General features: G+C 38.4%; 2 protein-coding genes across 3 annotated transcripts; both read right to left on the bottom strand.

The window, feature by feature from the left end:
- Positions 1-1,561: 1,561 nt before the first annotated feature.
- LOC104605437 (ubiquitin C-terminal hydrolase 22-like) lies at positions 1,562-13,634 on the bottom strand. 2 transcript variants are annotated; one of them, XM_088893472.1, is made up of 4 exons: positions 4,690-13,634; positions 3,890-4,613; positions 3,077-3,195; positions 1,562-2,886 (listed from the first exon to the last, which is right to left on the bottom strand). In XM_088893472.1, the coding sequence occupies exons 2-4, from the start codon at positions 4,531-4,533 to the stop codon at positions 2,108-2,110; spliced, it is 1,542 nt and encodes a 513-aa protein (XP_088749598.1). In that variant the 5' UTR covers positions 4,534-4,613; positions 4,690-13,634; the 3' UTR covers positions 1,562-2,107. The 2 variants fall into 2 exon arrangements, with proteins under 2 accessions (XP_088749598.1, XP_010268522.1); XM_010270220.3 differs by having other exon boundaries at positions 3,890-13,634.
- A 139-nt stretch (positions 13,635-13,773) lies between these two features.
- MAPR2 (membrane-associated progesterone binding protein 2) lies at positions 13,774-14,457 on the bottom strand. Its single transcript, XM_010270219.2, has one exon. The coding sequence runs from the start codon at positions 14,315-14,317 to the stop codon at positions 14,018-14,020; it is 300 nt and encodes a 99-aa protein (XP_010268521.1). The 5' UTR covers positions 14,318-14,457; the 3' UTR covers positions 13,774-14,017.
- Between the last annotated feature and the right edge of the window lie 3,790 nt (positions 14,458-18,247).

The following is an 18,247-nucleotide window of genomic DNA, read 5'->3' on the forward strand; positions in this document are numbered from 1 at the left end:
CCATTGAATCAGACTCTTTATTGGCAATCAATTTTCAGAAGAAGAATGAAGGAAATATTTCATGGACCAGTCTTCATATTGAAGATAGTATTAGATAATGTGTTTAGTTTCTATTTATTTATATTTCATCCCTCATTCTGTTAATCAGACAGATCATGTAATGGCTCCACGTTCAAAATCTTGAACTGCAAGTGCTTTATCTGAGGGGACCCCTCTAGACTGGTTAATGCCTACTGGAAGAAGAGGGATGCAAATGAATGGAGTTTTAGTCCATACATTATATATTAATCAGATATCAAATTGAATTCGGATATCAGATTTTCATCGGATCATATTTAGATATACCCTACCCGAATTTGATTCAATCCACTTATAACCCTAGTTAGTAATTGCCAAAAAAAAGGATAAATAAAATTGTCATTTGTCAGTTAGGTAATTCAGTCTGTAAAGAAAAACTGTCAAAAAACAGAAACTTGGAAAGCTCATAGTTCTTTAATTCGAAACTTGTAAACTTGTAAAGCTCATAGTGCTTTTCTAAACTTGTAAAGAAAAACTGTCAAAAAACAGAAACTGTCAGTTAGGTAATTCAACAGTTTATTGGGTTCAATTCCAAGTATCATAAAACTGCAATTTAGTATTCGAATAATGACTAATGACATTACATTCTATACTTGATAAGTTCTTTAAACTCACAATCACAACTAAGAAGTTTAAAACCCGAGATGGTTTGTACTGGTTAGATAAAGCTCCAGTACAAGGTATAGAGTATACAGATAAGAGGAAATGCACGAGTAAATAATCTAAATTAAAAGGACCCCATAGCTGATGGATGGTTGTCTATAAAGCTTCCACAATTTAGTATTCAGGAAAGGTTTCTGAAATTTTTATAGAAGTTATCACAGGAATGATTCATCGTTTACTTTTTATTTTCTATTTGTTTCCCACTTTCTCTACCCGCTACACCGCTCCATTTAGAAGGTGGGCGGTTGGGATTCCAAACAAATGCCAACCCCAGCCAACAACCATCCTCTCTGGCATGTAGCCTTGGCGCTCTTAATGGGGCAAAGACATGTAGGTACAAGGGTTCACTTACACGTTCCACATGAAGTTGCCTTGAATTGGAGATGTAAACTTGGTTATCAAACAAACACCTTTAGAGTCAAGGTGGCAGCATTCACATGCAGCACAAGCAGTGTACATTTGGCCCAGGTGGTCGCACTGAGTTTGGTTGGTATAATATCAGAAATTATCAGTCAACACTTGGCCCAAGGTCGCATAAATGGTGTTTATCCCAGAGTGGGCCATGGGCGGATGAAGCATTCCTTGAGATTATTTTACTAAGAGAGGTGAGCTAAAAGATGCTCTTCTGTTCACTTGGCTGCAGCACCATAAAGCACCAATAGGGTCCCAGATCTAGTACAACAGCCTAAAAATTGATAACAACAGAAGGGGAAAAGAAAAAAAAAAAGAAAAACATAAAAGGATAGACAGCTAAGGTGATTATCATAATTTGATAAGACTGCATTAGGGTTTCGTTGTTTATTGAAGGTACTGTAAAGATGGAAGAGCCACTAGAAATCAGGAGTTGCATATTCATTGAAACTGTGTTAATAACAGGAGTCAAAATAATTAATTCCATCAATGCTTCAATGAAAATAAAATGTACATGTCTGATCTAAAAGGCCACAAAGAGAAACTTGGGCCAAGTTCACTTGAAATTATATCCATGTAAGTAGGAAACAGAATGGTTTCTGAAGCTCCTGAACTCGTCAAATACCTGAGCAGGAAACTCATGAGTCAATAAGAGTCAAATCTGGAACATGTTTTGTTGAATCTGAAGAGTAAGTTTTGGTTGATATTCTCTGGAAAGGTTATGCTAAGTACTGGAGCTCAACAGCATGGTTGTTCTTAGTATGCTCTGCATTCTATCTATTTACAACTGAAGCCTGTCTTATTTTATGGCTTGCAGGGGATGATTCTCAGACCCTCCTAAATGTTAAACTTCTGTTTCTTTTTGTCCATGCATTATCCGGTCACAGATGAGAGAAAACCCATGTCTCTTTGATTTAGCTTGGTGTTTAACCTTATTCCATGTAAGACATTCCATTTAGCAACACACAGATGTAGAAAGAAATGAATCTCTATGAGGCGAAATTGGTTGAGCTAGCATATCCTCACTTGCTTTGTGGTAAAGAATTTTCTGCACATAGTAAATCAAGTAGCCTTGTGAAGCTCTCACCACCCCTTCACTAACTTGTGTAATCCATGCATCATCACATTTGTACCATTGGTTCTTCAGGCGCAAGTATGTCACATAATGGCCAGATTCAAGCTTCCCAGAATGAGTAACAACTGCAAACACATCAAATTCTGTAGAAATATCTGCTTCGTCACTCTCAAAAGCAAATATCCTGTTCCCAAACCTATTCCTCACGATTGAAGATGATAGATATGGGGTCATGTCTAATGTGAAAGGGAACTGCAAGTACCGGTTTATCTTTCTTGACATTTTTCGGATTGGGGAATGCTCAAATCGTTTTATATGGAAACACAAGACCAATGGAAGCCGTCTGATGGACATTTGCTTCAATGAGTCTCGTCTTACTTGACAGTGTTGGCAGTATAGCTTCTGGTCAGAGCCCAATTTTTCTGGCCTTGTGAAGAGGTCTAAGCAACCAACAAGAGTAGACATGTCCTTGGTTTCACTTTGTTTGATGAACCCATCAGCTACCTCCATTGCACAGCCGTTTCTTGGGTCTAAATCAAGAGATATATCCACACAGGGATCATAGGTTGTTGAAGTGAACCCACATGTTGTACAAGTAACATCTGATCTCAAGACCCCAGAGAATACTCTATGAGTAATACAATGGCAATCTCCATTATCTGTGTAAAAAAAAAAAGAAAAAGCTTATAGAGAATCATAAACTGGGCTAAATTTAGAAAAGCAAGTTACTACTTATGGGCGCCATTGTACTCATTTTGGGCCTAAAAATGGATGTCAAAGTGAAAATATGGAACAACATTCTAGAATTTGATACTTGTAAGTAATGCTAGACCTTGATATTTCAAATACCTTTGTTTGAGGGTCTGGCTTGTTCCCCCCTTTCATGGATTCTGTCAAGGAGTGAGATGAAAAATTCATGTGCATCCTGTTGTTCATAACTGGCAAGATCTGCTGAATGCTTCCACCAGCTGCAGGAATAACAACAGTGTTTTTGAAATCAATCAAGAAGCTCATACTGAGTGACTGCTTGTAATGAATCTCCCTAGACATTTTGTAAGGGCAAACAAAGTAACAAGATCAGGAGATCTCCAGCGTTATTGGACAACAAGATGAGTTTGAAATGCCTAATTCAATAAAGTAAAGCAATCACCAAAATACTTTTTCCTGCCATCAACAATTGAATCTATTCAATTCGACCACATTTTAGAAGATGGTAGAAAATCGCTGCAGGGGAAAAATCCTTTTTGAAGTTTACAGCTGCAAATGTAATTTTGTATCTTTAACAACACGCATAAACCATAAGAAATATTTATGAAAGACATCTCGATTATCAGATTAGTGTACTGAAATGCAAGTGAAGATGGTGATTTTTGTAGCTGACGGATTGTCATAAAAATTAGATAGATGACTAATAAACATAAATACTATTTAAGCGAGAATTACAGAATACTCTTGGCCTATTGTACAGAAGATAGTGATTTCTGTAAGCAATAATTACAGCTGACGATACATTATCTTACAAACACTTGGTGAGAAACCGCACGGTCCGCACCCAATATTTTTGCCTATTGTACAGATTCCACTGAAATTGATAATGGAAACCACTGGAAATAACAATTAACAATTAGCACAGAAAATAGCAGAGATAAATCAATGTCTCACCTGTAAAGAAACCGGGCAGGACTGTAAGGTGCCCGATCCCCAGAAAAGAAAGCAGAGAAGAGAGTGGCAATTTCGCAGCGCAAGCAGAGTCCATCAAATGAACTCTTCCGGCAACTTTCCCGGCTATGCTGTTCAGTAAGGAAGTAGTTCCTCAATGGGGGTGCATGAAGCAATGCTTGCAACACCGAGTTCATGAAACAAGTACTGCCCAGATTGTTCAATCCCCTCAAGCCCCAAAGAAAGCATGAATTTGATTCTCGACGCAACCTCATAACCAAATCCCTTGAATTCTTCAAATCAAGGGCGGTCTTCTTCGGAGCCACCTTTCTCCTCTTATTTGAACTCTCTATACTAACATCAACAACATTGTTGTTACAGGGCATCTCCATAATCTGTTTACACATCACCGCCTTATCAAAATCGGGATCATAGACCTGATCACAGCATACACAGCAAAAGAGCTCGGCTCTTTCCATGTCCACAGCAATCTCATGACCCTTCACAGATTGGGAATGCAAGAAGGCGTGGTTTAATTCAAGCGAGCTAAAACATGAAACGGAGGAACAGATCAGACAAAAATAAAGCCTCCCTTCATACCCAGAACAAAAACTGCATCTGGGTATCTTGCTCTGGTCTCGATTCATGGCAGTTCTTCCATTTGGGGTTGTTTTGAGGCTCTTCTGAAGTGAGTTGTACCCATCCAAACCATGTTTTAGCTTGTAATCTGCAAGATGTTTGCAGGGTTTTGGGTTGGTATACGTGGGATTTCTTCCAGACATGTTAATAAGATAGAAACGTACCTAAATTTATCAAACTACCAAGATTCAGGCCGAAAAGCAAAATCAAGTAGTAAAGGCACAGGGTTTGAGCTTGGATTTGCGGGTTTTGGGGAGAGGAGAAAAATGGGTTGTTATTAGTTTTAATAACAGCTTAGTCGGTTGTGGTTGATTTGCTAAATAGGAAAGTTCAGACTAATCGACCAGCGTGGTCTCAATGTGGAACAGGAGACTTGGGCTCGCTCTCTGTGTTCAGTTGTTATTAGAGACAGTGGATGACAAATCTCATTCTACATCTCTCTTAAGGTAAAGCATCTTGAATCTTGGTAGTCCAAATCAGTGCCACGTATAACAATCTAATCCATTCATTAAGTGGGTCATCTTAGGTATTGTTCATTATTCAAGTCAAACGTCAATGAATCTGATGGTTGAAATTTGCAAGTCATAATGATGTTTGAATTTGGTACATCCAGTATTTGATTATGTTCTACCAAATTACTGGTTTGGGGTGTTGAATCATTGATTAATTGAGGGTTAGGGGGGCCACTTGTGCCTGCTTAGATGACCAACTCCACCAACTTCATTGGAGTGTAATGGCAGAGCACAAGCACACATTTAGTTCAAATGGTGCACTTTGAAACCAATCTTTTCTTTACTTTAATAGAGTTTTATCATTCCAATCCATAAAATCATGAAGAACATACCCACTACAAGAGTTTTAGTGTATTGCTTTGATGATTACTGGTTAATCATTTCACCCATGTCAAAATGAGCAGTGTTTGGTGGTGAACATCATCAATGGGCAAGCTAGCTTGGCCTCCAAGCAGATCGAACTCAAGACTAGAGCAATATGACTAAATCCAGCTGAGCCCAAATCATCATACAATGGCTTATATTCTAAGGGTTAGCAAAGCCCCATTGCTCCAATTGTTCCCATGGACCAGTTGAATCATTGAATTTAGGTAAGAAATTTGAACACTGGTAGGAGAAGTCAGGACACCTGGCAAAACTAAAACATTTGATCATGGCTTCAGCTTTCAACAGCTTAATCCCCATCAAAAGCATTACTTGTTTTGCTCACTAATTTCTATCCTACCAGCTTGAATGCTATTTATAATCCCCCAATAAACTGATCAAGACTACTTCAGACGGTTTGACATTAATGGTTTCTAAGGTAAATGCTAAACTCATCAAGGGCCATGTCTTGTGTTAAAATGTGAGTTCTTGGGTCTTTCTCACTCTTCAAGGCCAATTCTTCATTGTTAAGGCGAGACAATGCATAGTCCTTAGTTGGAATGGAAGTATTGAACTGTAAATATCATACAATCAATCGTGAACTATTGTTTGGAGCTGCACTGTTTTCATCATTCTGTATACTTACAGAAAGAGGAGTTTCAATGGGAGCCTCCAATGAATCATTTATTAGAGAGAATAGTTCCTCTCATGGCCGTTAGCCAACCAATCACTGTCGTAACTTGGAAGAAAAATATTTCTATATTACTCAGTGAATAATGTAGGCATGTGGAATGGTTTGGATTATCCAAAACCAAATCGATGTGACTTGTGGGCCAAATTAAATCCAATAAGAAGAAGCTGCCAGATAATATAGGATGTAAACAGATGTTGACTACATAAAACTAGCGCCATGAATCAGAGAAAAGTTTTTCATGCAATTATTTTCTATATTTAGTTGATAATTTGATGGCTCATGGATGTATAAAAAGCAAATTTGAAAAAGTAAAGCTTGACACTTTGACAGACTTGGAGCGGACAGAAAATTCGAAAATTCACCGGGGACTCCAAAATCTCACTGGGTCACTGGTTCAACAGTCTAATCTGGTCTGAGTCTGATAGAACCCCATCTTAGGTTGAGACTGATTGCTGATTTCAAGAACAAACAAGGCATAAAAGTGCTTATTTCTGTTTTAATGGCGGATGCATAAGAGAATTTAATAACTATAGACTAACATATGAAACAATGGGGAACCAAGAGAGCTTTCTTAGCTTGGAAGCAAGGAAGACTATCCAACGCTATTGCTACCCCACAAATAATAAAAAAAAGGGTATCTTTTGGACTTTTCCAGCTATCGCTTCAACGATATTATTTATTAATAATCATTCACTCAACAAGCCTATCCATCCGTTCTTTGGTACATTGCTATGACTTTCTTTTAGTCTAGTCATTTACTTTGACAATTTTGTCAAACCAATTTAGGTTGTGTTTGGTACCGTAGGTGTTTCAATCAAAGCATTTTTGGTTTGAAAAACTGTTTATTCTTCCAAACAGAAGTGCCTTCACTTATGCTTGAACCAGAAGAAACCTCTGCATCGAGCTGGTTTCAAAAAGATGTGTTTGGATCTCTTATCCATACATTGAGAACATCTCTCGTATTTATATGTTATCATTCATGAGAAATGATCCTAATGTACAGTTGTAGAGTCTTGTGGGTAGGTATGAGTATGAGATCTGAATTGTAAAAAGATGCCCACGTTACATTCAACTTCTTAACCAAATTGGTTGTGGGTGAGGTTGGATATGTCATATTTAATTTTTTTTTATTTTAGAAATTCAAAAAATATACAAAATTTAAAGGAGTTAGGAAGAAACGTGAGGAATCTGACGTCGACAACTACAATTTAAGTATAAATATACTTAGACTCTGTTTGGTAGGAAATATGTGTTTTTTCATCCATATCAAACCACATTAGCACCAAACCACTAAAGGCTTTGAGACCTTGCCTCCCTCCCACAGTAATTTGGCTTTTAAACACCCCTTGACATGAATTTTCATCAAAATGCAGTGTTTTTACCAAATACAATCTCCAGCCAATTAGAAATTTGGCCGTTCAAATCTAATTAAATGCCTATATGGTGCTGACATGAAATCATTTCAAATCATTTTGACTCAAACCAAACAAAATACAAAACACTTTCCTAAAATGGTGTTTGGAAACATAGACGTTTTTTGGGACTCATTTAAAAAAAAAATGTCCACACTTGCTAGACCCGCTTTTTACAAAAAAACACCTTTATATGGTTGATAGTGTTTCTGCCATGTAGGCATTGAGTAACACTAATGTTATTTGGTAAGATGATTTTCGTCACCACTTTTTATGTATGTGCACATACATGTAAGCACCACATCATTCAACCATTGGGGGAAACGGTTCACTGATCATGCAGTGGTTGGGATGTGATTTACGATGCATGTCCATTTTTTTAAAAAATGCTTGGAACATGTTTTAATTGATTTCCAGTGGTTTTTTATGAGTCAAGGTAAAAGGATTATAAGCAAGGTTCAAAAAATCAATACAATACGCCTTGTATCGGATGTATCATATCGTATCTTTTGAGTCCTAAAACACCAAAAACCAACTTTTAGCTCCCCATTTTTTTAATAAAAAATCCATTTTTATCTCCCAAAAACCAAAATTTGAAAAAAAAATTAAAAAAAAATGTATTTCCATGTGTTTCTAAGTACCGATATGCAAAGGCGTATCGATACTTTGAACCATGATTATAGGAGGGAAAAATTGGGATTTTAAAAAGATAAACTATAAGTGATATAATGTACAAATAGATCTCGACAAATTATTATGGAAGGGAGATCTCTATCCCATAATTTCATTGGACAGGAAGGTTTAAATCCATTTTAAAAATAGAAAGTCAATATAAATACAAATATGTAGAGTGCAAAACCTTTATTTGTTCCTACAAAGGGTGTATCGGGGTTTTGACCGATTCAGGGGTGGACAGACCTTATACCGGCCCCTCTAAACCAGATTTAAAAAAAAAAATCACTAATACTACCCAATATGCCTCTACCAACATATCAAATGTATCGATATTTTGAATCTTGATATATATATAATTAAAGGAATATAAATACAAATATGTAGAGTGCAAAACCTTATATTTTTATGTATTTGTATTTTATATTCTTTCCAAACTAAGCCTCAAATTCAAATTGAAACTCACCGTCGGGTTAAGATTAGATTCAAATATTATATACCATTAATAAATTAAACAAAAATTATCAAAACTTACCAATTATAAACTAAACTATAAATGACTTTGACGTAATAGCTTCAATGAGACTTCAATCTATGACTTATATTAAATATATTACTTTCAAACCAATCAGATTCAAATGACTTTGATTGGATTGGATTCAAATTTGAATGCAGGCAGATGGATACATTTGCATCCCTATTTCAGTGCTATAATCTATGAGGCCACGACTAATCATCTACGGTGGATTCATTTCATGAACATTATGGTAAATTAAAATTAGTTCATTATAAAATTTTAAATAATTACCTTTAGTTCTATTTAGATTTTAGACAATCAAGTAGGTGTTTGGGAAAATAATGCCACATCAGCATTATATCAGAAATCCATTTTCTGAGAAAAACCTGTTGTTAGGTTGGCCGTTTTTCTGAAAAACGTTTTTCAGACCACACCTTGAAAATCGGGAAAGATCTGGTCTGCTTTTCTACTGTTGCTAGCAATAGTATTGTAATGTGACATTGAAAAACACTTATATGGCAGCAAAAGCAATGATGCCAAAATGAAAAATATGAGAAAACGCTTGCTAAAAAAACAGCATGCACCATTTTCTGAGAAAATGCCTCTCAGGAAACAGCATCTATCACAAACACCGCCTAAGTCTATCCATAACCTTGTCAGAATTGTACCTAAAATGTTCAGGGTTGATCAATACAAATTGACGAAAAATAAGTATTATCACATCATATAAAAATGCGTGTGGAACTGATCTTTACGGTTTAGAGTTTGAAATGTCAAAATTGACAGTGAAGTAAAAAGAGCAATTTGTGTCACCAACCCAAAAAAGTTTCAGGTAGAAAAATTATGTTTCATAAGTTTATATTGGCCAACTCCAAACGTTTAAGGTAGAAATGGCAATTGTATCTTCCTTCACCCTCAAGATTACAGATTCAGTTCCGACTTCTTTCAAGATTATTTTAAAAGGTGGGGGAGCCCATCTAGGCAAACAACTCAAGGAAGAAGGCACTGGAACACAAAAAGAAAGCTAAAGAGATGAATGAGAACAAAATGCTGCAAAATGAGCTGCAGCCCAACTGTCCAACCATGAGAGATGGCTCAAGAAGATTAGAATCATGGTCTGTCCAATGGGCACAATAATCCGGAGTTTCATGGAGTTAGGATTGCCACAGTGATTCCTCTAGTCAATGTTATCAAGCTCAGATCGAACCAGATGCTTGAACCAGTAAACCAGTGATCTAGTGAGGTTTCTATAGCATGGTTCAAAATTGTGTATCACGCATTTCAAACACTAAATCCTAATAATTAGAGTTTCAGTGACCCCGAAAATCAATACGTATCATACCAATACTTTGAAGTTTGAACCATGGTTTCCACGCCTCAGTTTTTTTTTTTATGGTTCTATGTTCTGATAAAACCAGTATAACTGTGACTTAGGGAGATCTTCGGTTTTTCTTCTGGTCCCATTCTAACAACACTGCTTTCTAATCAACAGATCATATGCAGTACCTGTGCCTCATGGAATATCATCAATGTAGGCTGCAAATAAGCCACATTACATATATGCCACGGGGGTCTTTCATGGCTATTCCACAAAATCCCACCAAAATCATCTTCACTTCACCTGAGTAAGATCTAGCAGTATTAAAGAGCCAAAACTTGTGATTCTGGGAGTCCTGCTTAAACCATCTAGGGACCTATCCAAATCCAACAGAGTTTTGTATTTGTGGATGGACTACATCTCTGTTATTTGGTTGATTCACATGAACATCGATTGGATACTGGGAAAATAAGAATCACTAAGTGAGACCTTCTGGTTCCAAGATATACATTTTTCTCCAAGAAAATCCATGTTGATACAACAAAATATGGGTGCAGCGTGGGCTCAATATCCATAATAAACACCATGTACCTCTATCTCAGGTGGCAAAAAGTTTAAAACCTCACCATGACAGAGAATAGGTAAAAGGAAGCATGATTGGCTTACCACTTAGCAGAAGGGAAAAAAGAAAACAGAAGACTTGAAGCTTGGACAGCTAAATGTTGATGGAGTTAGTAGCTTGGGCAATCCAGGACCCTCAGGCATTGGGGGAGTATTCAGGGATGATGCAACATTTTGGGTACGTTTTCAGGTCCCTTGGGCATTGAAGACTAAAGCTACTGTAGATGTGAATGTGATGTGGGCGCCGACCGCAACAGCAGTAATTTAGTGTTCTCAGCAGCAGCAATTTAGTGTTCTCATCCTATCTTATCTATTCAGTATTCTTACCTTATCTGCTTTCAGTAGCAGGGATTAGTAGGAGTCTTATCTATTCAGTTATCTTATCTTATCAGTTCAGTAGGATAGATTAAGGGAGTCTTATCTTATCTAATTACAGTTCTTATCTTATCTTATCAGTTCAGTAGGATAGATTAAGGAAGTCTTATCTTATCTTATCAGTTCAGTCTTATCTTATCAGTTTAATAGGATAGAGTAGTAGATTAGCAAGGAGTCTTCCTAAAAGTAGGATTCTACCTCTTGTAATCTCCTATTTAAGGAGCTGATATTATTCAATAAACACATCGAAAATTTCAGTCAAGAAAAGAATGAGGAGAGTTGGTGATCTCTTGAACAAATCACCATTAAAGCACCAAAATAGGTTCCTCAAGAAAAGGGAGGAACAAGGGAAAACAGGAGGTTTTCCCCGTGGACCGACCCGTTACGAGATCCTATTCTCTGGCCCATAACAGAATGCTATACTGCAGGGCCTTAAACTGGATAGAGCAGCTAATTTCAATAACATATTTAGTGGGCACCTCAAAAAGTCATTATAGGGTGGCTGAAGAATGAGGAAGAAGGGGCTTGGAATTACAGATACGCAGAAGAGAATGAATCATTTAGTTTCTGACTTAAATGTTAAGTTTCTTTGGTCTCCAAGGGATGCAATATACTGCAGGGCCTTAAACTGGATAGAGCAGCTAATTTCAATAACATATTTAGTGGGCAACTCAAAAAGTCATTATAGGGTGGCTGAAGAATGAGGAAGAAGGGGCTTGGAATTACAGATACGCAGAAGAGAATGAATCATTTAGTTTCTGACTTAAATGTTAGGTTTCTTTGGTCTCCAAGGGATGCAAATTCTATGACAAATGGGCTGGCTAAGTTAGGGGTAAAAAGATAAGAATTGTTTTGGGCGATGATTATACAATGTGATGCAATACTGTTGGCTAGCTGAAGCTAGCTTCATCCTTGTATCTTGCTTTTTGTTTTTTTAAATACATTTAATGAAGTTATCTGTTACTAAAAAACAAAATAACTAGCAGAGTCTGTGGCTAAGGCTGTGTTTGGCTGCAGTACAAATTTCATTTGAACTGGTGTAAATGCATGGGAGTGCAAATAGGCTGTGCAAATTCTTTTTTTTTTTTTTATCAATATAGGATGTGTAAATTCTGGTTTACTGTTGCTTCAGATTTGACTATCTTTTCTTTTCTGTGAAAAGTAAAATACTATGGTCCCACCTTATGTGCAAGAGAATAGAGGCAGGAGGGTTATTGAGCGACATAGGATGCTAGAAGATGTGGTCCCCACTTTATATGAGAGAGAATTGGGGTAGGAGGAAGGTGGTGCAAATTTTGCATCAGTTTTTGATATGCAAAATTTACACTTCTAATGAATGCACATGAGACAAAAAGTACAAATTTGTCATGTAAGATTGCAAATTATAGCTACAAACAAATAAATGAAAACTGAACAGGGTGCAAAATTTATATCTGGTTTACATTTTTTTTTTGATAAATATATCTGGTTTACATTTTCAATGCAACCAAACACAGCCTAAGGCTCAATTTGGGAAGACTGCAAATAAAAAGTTTAGAAATACCGTATACAAGGCTTTGCACTGTACATATTTTCATTTGCACTCTTCCCAAATTCTGGCTCCATTTGGAAGGAGAACAAATACAAATATGTAGAGTGCAAAACCTTTTATTCTGTATGTATTTACCGTACATAATTGTATTTGTACTCCTTCCAAACTGAGCCTTAATGAATAAATGCCTTAACCTGGCACTAACAGCCATCCCCATGAAAGAAAGATTGTGTCCATCTTCCGTGATACAAGAGAATGTCAGCAGTTGGAACAATGATCTATGATTCTTAAATGAACTTAATATAATAGAAACAAAATTGTAATAAAGAAGGAGGAATACTTGGTCACTAAGCATGGATTAGTGATGATGCTGGGGACCTGATAACAAAAAAACCCCCCCGTGTAGTGGTTAATGGTTATGCAGTGCTATGAGACACTCAATGTAACATTCCTTCTTCCTACTTTGCTGATAAGAGGAAGCTATTGAATGGATGGACTGCTTTTTTCTTGAAAAAGATAGATTATGAGTCACATAAAATTAGAACTTGTCCAGAATTGTTTAGTCTAAATCATAAAAAATCAAGATGTAGCCCTACTGATTAGACAATTTGCTTTCCACTGTGATGACAAACCTAAATTTTAATCACAAAAACTAAGAGTGAGAACATCACCATTTGTTTGGCCTACTGTAGATAACAGCCCGCAATCAGATGAGCCAAGAAAGCATTGCCCCAGGAAAAACGAAAACATTAAAAAAAAAAAATGAAATGGCTTCCAAAATAAGAACTTTGGTGGTAGCAGTCAAAGTAACCCTGGTTAATATAGGTTTTTCTACCTTTCCTTTCAAACCAAACACAACTAAAGAAGCTTCCTTGGCTCCTCAGAATTCATTTCTTTCCAATAAACATCCAAACAGTTCTTTCTGATTCTATGGAAGTGCTTCTCCACGCTTATGAATATCCCAAAATCTCACCATAACAAATTCAAAAGCCAAATTTTCTCTTGAGAAGAGAGACCTCTAGAAGTAATTGAGTTCTGACAAAACCCATCTTCCTTTTGGTTTATTCTACAGAAAATCTACTGTACCCTCTATAGTTTTCTCCTGAGAGCAAAATCTTGCGGTGTTTAAGGAGAATGAAAACCCCAACAAAAGTCACAGAAAATAGAAACATAGCAAAATTAATGGAACCCATACCGCATTCAAAAGTCACAAAAAGTAGAAACAGGAAAAAATTAATAAAAAGCCATACGACCTTCATTTATTTGTTAATCTACAAAGTTTCATTCAAATTCAGTACCATTCTGATCCAAAATCTCACTACTCCATTATAGATATTAACCAGCATAGACCCACTTCACCAAACAAGGATAAACCCACAAACCAAGTAAGACCCAGAATATTAATTCGATCAGAATATCTATATATATTAATTCGACCAAAGCATCTATATGTATCTGAAAGATAAAGAAAAGAGGTCTAGACAACGCTGCCAACAACAGGATACTTAGCTTCAAATTTCTTCTCCCAGTCGTTGAGAACGCCCATCTCTTTCTCAGACAGGCCGTCCAGAGAAGCACAGATGTCTTCTTCGTTCTTGCTCATCTTGGCCAAAGCTCGACTAGCATCTTTTCCGGCGAACATACAGTAGGACCCACCTGGACCGTAGAAGTTCTTGCCGGTGGAGACATCAAAAACCCTCCCCTTTATAGCCACATAAATAGGCTTGCTCGAATCAGAGCCATTGAATTGCTTCAGTTGCTGCTCTGTGAACTCCATTTTCAGAGTTGGACAAATTACAAGCAACGAAGAAAAACGAGAGATCGGCACTGCGCTGCAGAGTTAGGAGGGAGACAAGATTTATTCGATGTTTGCAAGGGAAATCTCAGACTTTACTCTCTTATTTGGTAATGGTGATTTGTGAGGCTCTCACTCGCCTACTAGAGAGAGAGAGAGAGGGTTAAAGGGCAAATATGGAAACTCACTTAACAGGGTTGGTGGAAGTGGTAGTTAATCAATCACGTGCTTCACAACTTATCAGTTAGGGCACAGGTGGTGGGATCAAGCTAAATTATAAACCCGGATTGATCCGTTCCTATATAGGTAGGTTAGTGTAGCACTGTTAGGCTTATTCGGGTCGTCGGGTTTAGGATCATGTTAGGGTTTCGGTTTTTCACTCAAGTTCGGGATCTGCTTCCCAACCCGCCAAGTCATGATAGCCCTACATGTTCTTATACGAATTTGTCGAGGGAAAGTAAAACAATAGAAACGGATAATTATTATAAGAGTAATGCAATATTGTTTAAAATAATTAATCATTATTTTATTAAATTTTTATAAAAATAATTTAATAATTTGGATTAATTATACAAATGATTTTTAACAAAAATAATAAATTATTGTTAATTACTTCACAAAATAATTAATTTTCCATATTACCTATTAGTGTTCAATTTTATTTATTTTACCTTATTAATGATTAAATGTTACAATTTTTTTAAATATTAGTAATTATATAAAATTAGGTTATAGCCATAATTAAATTAATGTATAGACTAACCTTTTTAGAAATTCAAATTAGCTAAACGCAATGATTTTTTAACGAGCTGTGGAATGCGTGGAACATTATAATTGGTTCCATAATTTGACCCAACCCATCCAAGTTATACCCCTAAGATCAATGTGATATTCGTAATTAGACTGAACCAAACCGAGTATGGCCCATGTGTGCATTTTTTTGGGTTTTTAATTTCTTTTAGACTAAAATTATTAATATTGTAGCTAAATTACCTATTGAGGATGGGCTACCCCCATTGTATAGCCCAATGAACCAAAATTAAAAGATCTTGTATCAGATTGTGATGGTATATTAATAGATTTTAAGGTTGCTTAACCCAATCAGGCGCACAATATATTTGTTTGGGCTTGGGGATAAGGGTAAGCTTTCCCATGTTAATTACAATTCCCGTATCTAGTGATACTTCACCTATATATGCTTGGTCCTTGCTTGAAAAACTTATTTTTGCGAGGTTAATGGCACTTTGATTATCAAAATGCAACATTACCACAAAGCTTCTTAACTTGCCTCAACCATAACCATATTTTGCCTCTATGAAAGAAAAGGCAATAGTGAACTGAAGGGTTAACTTCCAACTAATAGGACCCACCTGCCAAAGTAAACAAGTAGCCCATTATTGATCTTCTTTTTATTAAATTGCATACATAATCCATATTAGCATACCCAACAATAGTCATTGAACCTCCTTAATCAAACATGAGACCAACTGGGCAGATCATGGCTGAGCTGGACATAAGAGACACGTGGCTGCCCAATTATTGTGAGACCATTGGGGCTACGTCGGTATATCTCAGCTCCACCCAGGCCGGGCTATGCTACTACTATGACCCCGGTTGACCTCACAGTGGATATCGGTTCTGCCCAAACCGGACTACACTACTACACCTCACACAGATAAGCACCACTGCGGATAAGAAGAAAGAGGAAGACAACTCCATTGGGGACAGGACTCTCTCCCGAGAACCTCAACGGTTAATCCCATCCCAGTAACCCCGGAAGCCTAGTCTAACCAAGACATGGCACCTTCAGCTACAAAAGAGTATTCCACGCTCAAGGTAAGGGATTCCAACTTCTAGCACACCTATTATTGCTCTACTCGAACCAGCTCTCTCATTTCTCGGCCCGACCATCCATTACCCCCCCTACTGACTTGAGTGTCGGAGTATCTATCTAGGGATAGCTCCTCATTGGGCCTCCGACATCTTTTCTTGATCACAGGTCTTAAAGCACGACTTCGTCCTTCCACCTCGGCTCTGCCCTATTGGCAAAGACTATCTGATTGCCCTCCTCGATTCGTGCATTACCTTGGATCGAGCAACATCATATCGGCGTCGTCTATATGATACACACAAAAAGCCTTTCCTGAAATCTTTTCTTCCTTATTGCGTAACCAAGAAAGTGACCAAGATGCACAAGAACCAGTCTGAACGTTCCGTAGTGCGATCCCCATCTTGGGAATCTTGCCGACACAACCGCCCGTGGCAAGAGAATCAACAGCCTCCCACCGTAGTGGATCTTGTGCAGTTCCGAGCAATGCAAGAGAAGGTCGATGAGATCTTTGAGATAATGCTCACACTAGGGTCCATGGCACCACCCAATTAGGCCATTCCCTCTCACACCTCAACACGTACGAAGGACGATCCTCACCCTGAGGACCCCAAAACGCGCCGACCAGAGAGAAGAGGAACACGGTCCCACCAAGAAAGGCAAGACATGAAAAGAAAATCCGCCTCTTGCGTCCGCTCTCACGAGAACCGCAATAGAACACATCAATCGGCCTAGGTCCCTGCCAAGGAAAGGCTCGGCAAATGGACGCTGCCGCCCTACATGGTCTCTATCGCTGAGTCAAGCTCGGTAAAAGACCGCTTTGCAGACCAAGGAAAGGGCAGCGCACGGCGCGGTCCAGGACAACAATAAAGAAGAAGAAATTCGGGATCTCTAGTGACGATTGGAGGAGCTAGAACGCAGCCAGAGGAGAATGACACCACCCGTAGATCAGCCCGTGCGACCAGCAACTCAACCCGTCAAAGAGTCGCCCTTCGTCCAAGAGATAGTGGAAGAAGTGCCTCCCACAGGGTGGTGCGCCCTGCAGTTCAATAGATATGATGGGAAAACAGACCCTATTGACCACATCGACGCACTTAAGGCCCAAATGATGCTCCATGGGGTGTCAAAAGCCTTGATGTGCAAGGCGTTGGTAGCAAGTCTCAAAGGCCCGGCACTGACGTGGTTCTCATCCCTTCTGTCGTGCTCTATCGCGTCGTGGGAGTAGCTAGAGACCCAATTCCTGGCTCAGTTCACAGCCAGCCAAAAGCATTGGAAAACTTTGGCTAGTCTCATGCAAGTGCAGCAGAGGAAAGGGGAATCTCTCAAAGGCTATCTAGCGAAGTTCAATACTGAGGAATTACAGGTCTGCAAATTAAACCAATCAGTAGTCGTCACCGCTATTCAGCACGAGCTCCGCCCTTTGCCCTTCAACTTCTCCATCTCTAAGAACCCTTCACAAACCATAGGCATGCTGATGACGCACGCCCAAAAATACATTAATGCGGAAGAAGCGTAGGCCTAGATGGGGGAAGAGGACGAGAAGCTTGACAAAAAGAGGAGGGATACAAATGAGCAAAAGTTAGAAAGGTCAGACTGGAACCACAAGAGGCAAGATCGCTGGCCCGACCACAGAGCGCGGACACCTCCACCGACCTATCAGAAATTCACGCCACTGAGTATACCGCAGTCTGAAGTTTTCATGCAGATCCACGACTGCAACTATGTCCGGTGGCTCGAGAAGATGAAAACTCAAAGCAACAAGAAGAACCGTAACAAGTACTGCGAGTTCTACAGAGACCACAACCATGATACAGACAATTGCTTTGACTTGTGCAACCACATTGAAGATCTGATAAGGCGTGGATACCTCGGTGGATTCGTCGACAAAAATGAGAAGCAAGAACAGGAAGAACCCCACATTGAAAATGCTCGGCCGCCTCCGCGAGCTCCTGCTGGCGTGATTCATGTGATATCCGGAGGTATTGCCACAGGGGAGAAAGCAGCTCGGGGTCCAAAAAGTATGCTCAGTTGTGCGAGGTCGACCATTGTGAACAAAAGAAGAGGCAAGATGATCCGATTACCTT

This window comes from Nelumbo nucifera, chromosome 8 (assembly GCF_055504915.1).
Source record: "Nelumbo nucifera cultivar China Antique chromosome 8, China Antique-T2T, whole genome shotgun sequence".
NCBI lineage: Eukaryota > Viridiplantae > Streptophyta > Magnoliopsida > Proteales > Nelumbonaceae > Nelumbo > Nelumbo nucifera.

Coding starts and splice junctions, on each gene's coding strand:
- LOC104605437 (XM_010270220.3), bottom strand. CDS start 4,668: ATGTCTGGAAGAAATCCCACGTATACCAACCCAAAACCCTGCAAACAT. Junction 3,196..3,889: donor CCTGCCCGGTTTCTTTACAG/GTGAGACATTGA, acceptor TTATTCCTGCAG/CTGGTGGAAGCATTCAGCAG. Junction 2,887..3,076: donor AGCCAGACCCTCAAACAAAG/GTATTTGAAATA, acceptor TTTTTTACACAG/ATAATGGAGATTGCCATTGT.
- MAPR2 (XM_010270219.2), bottom strand. CDS start 14,317: ATGGAGTTCACAGAGCAGCAACTGAAGCAATTCAATGGCTCTGATTCG.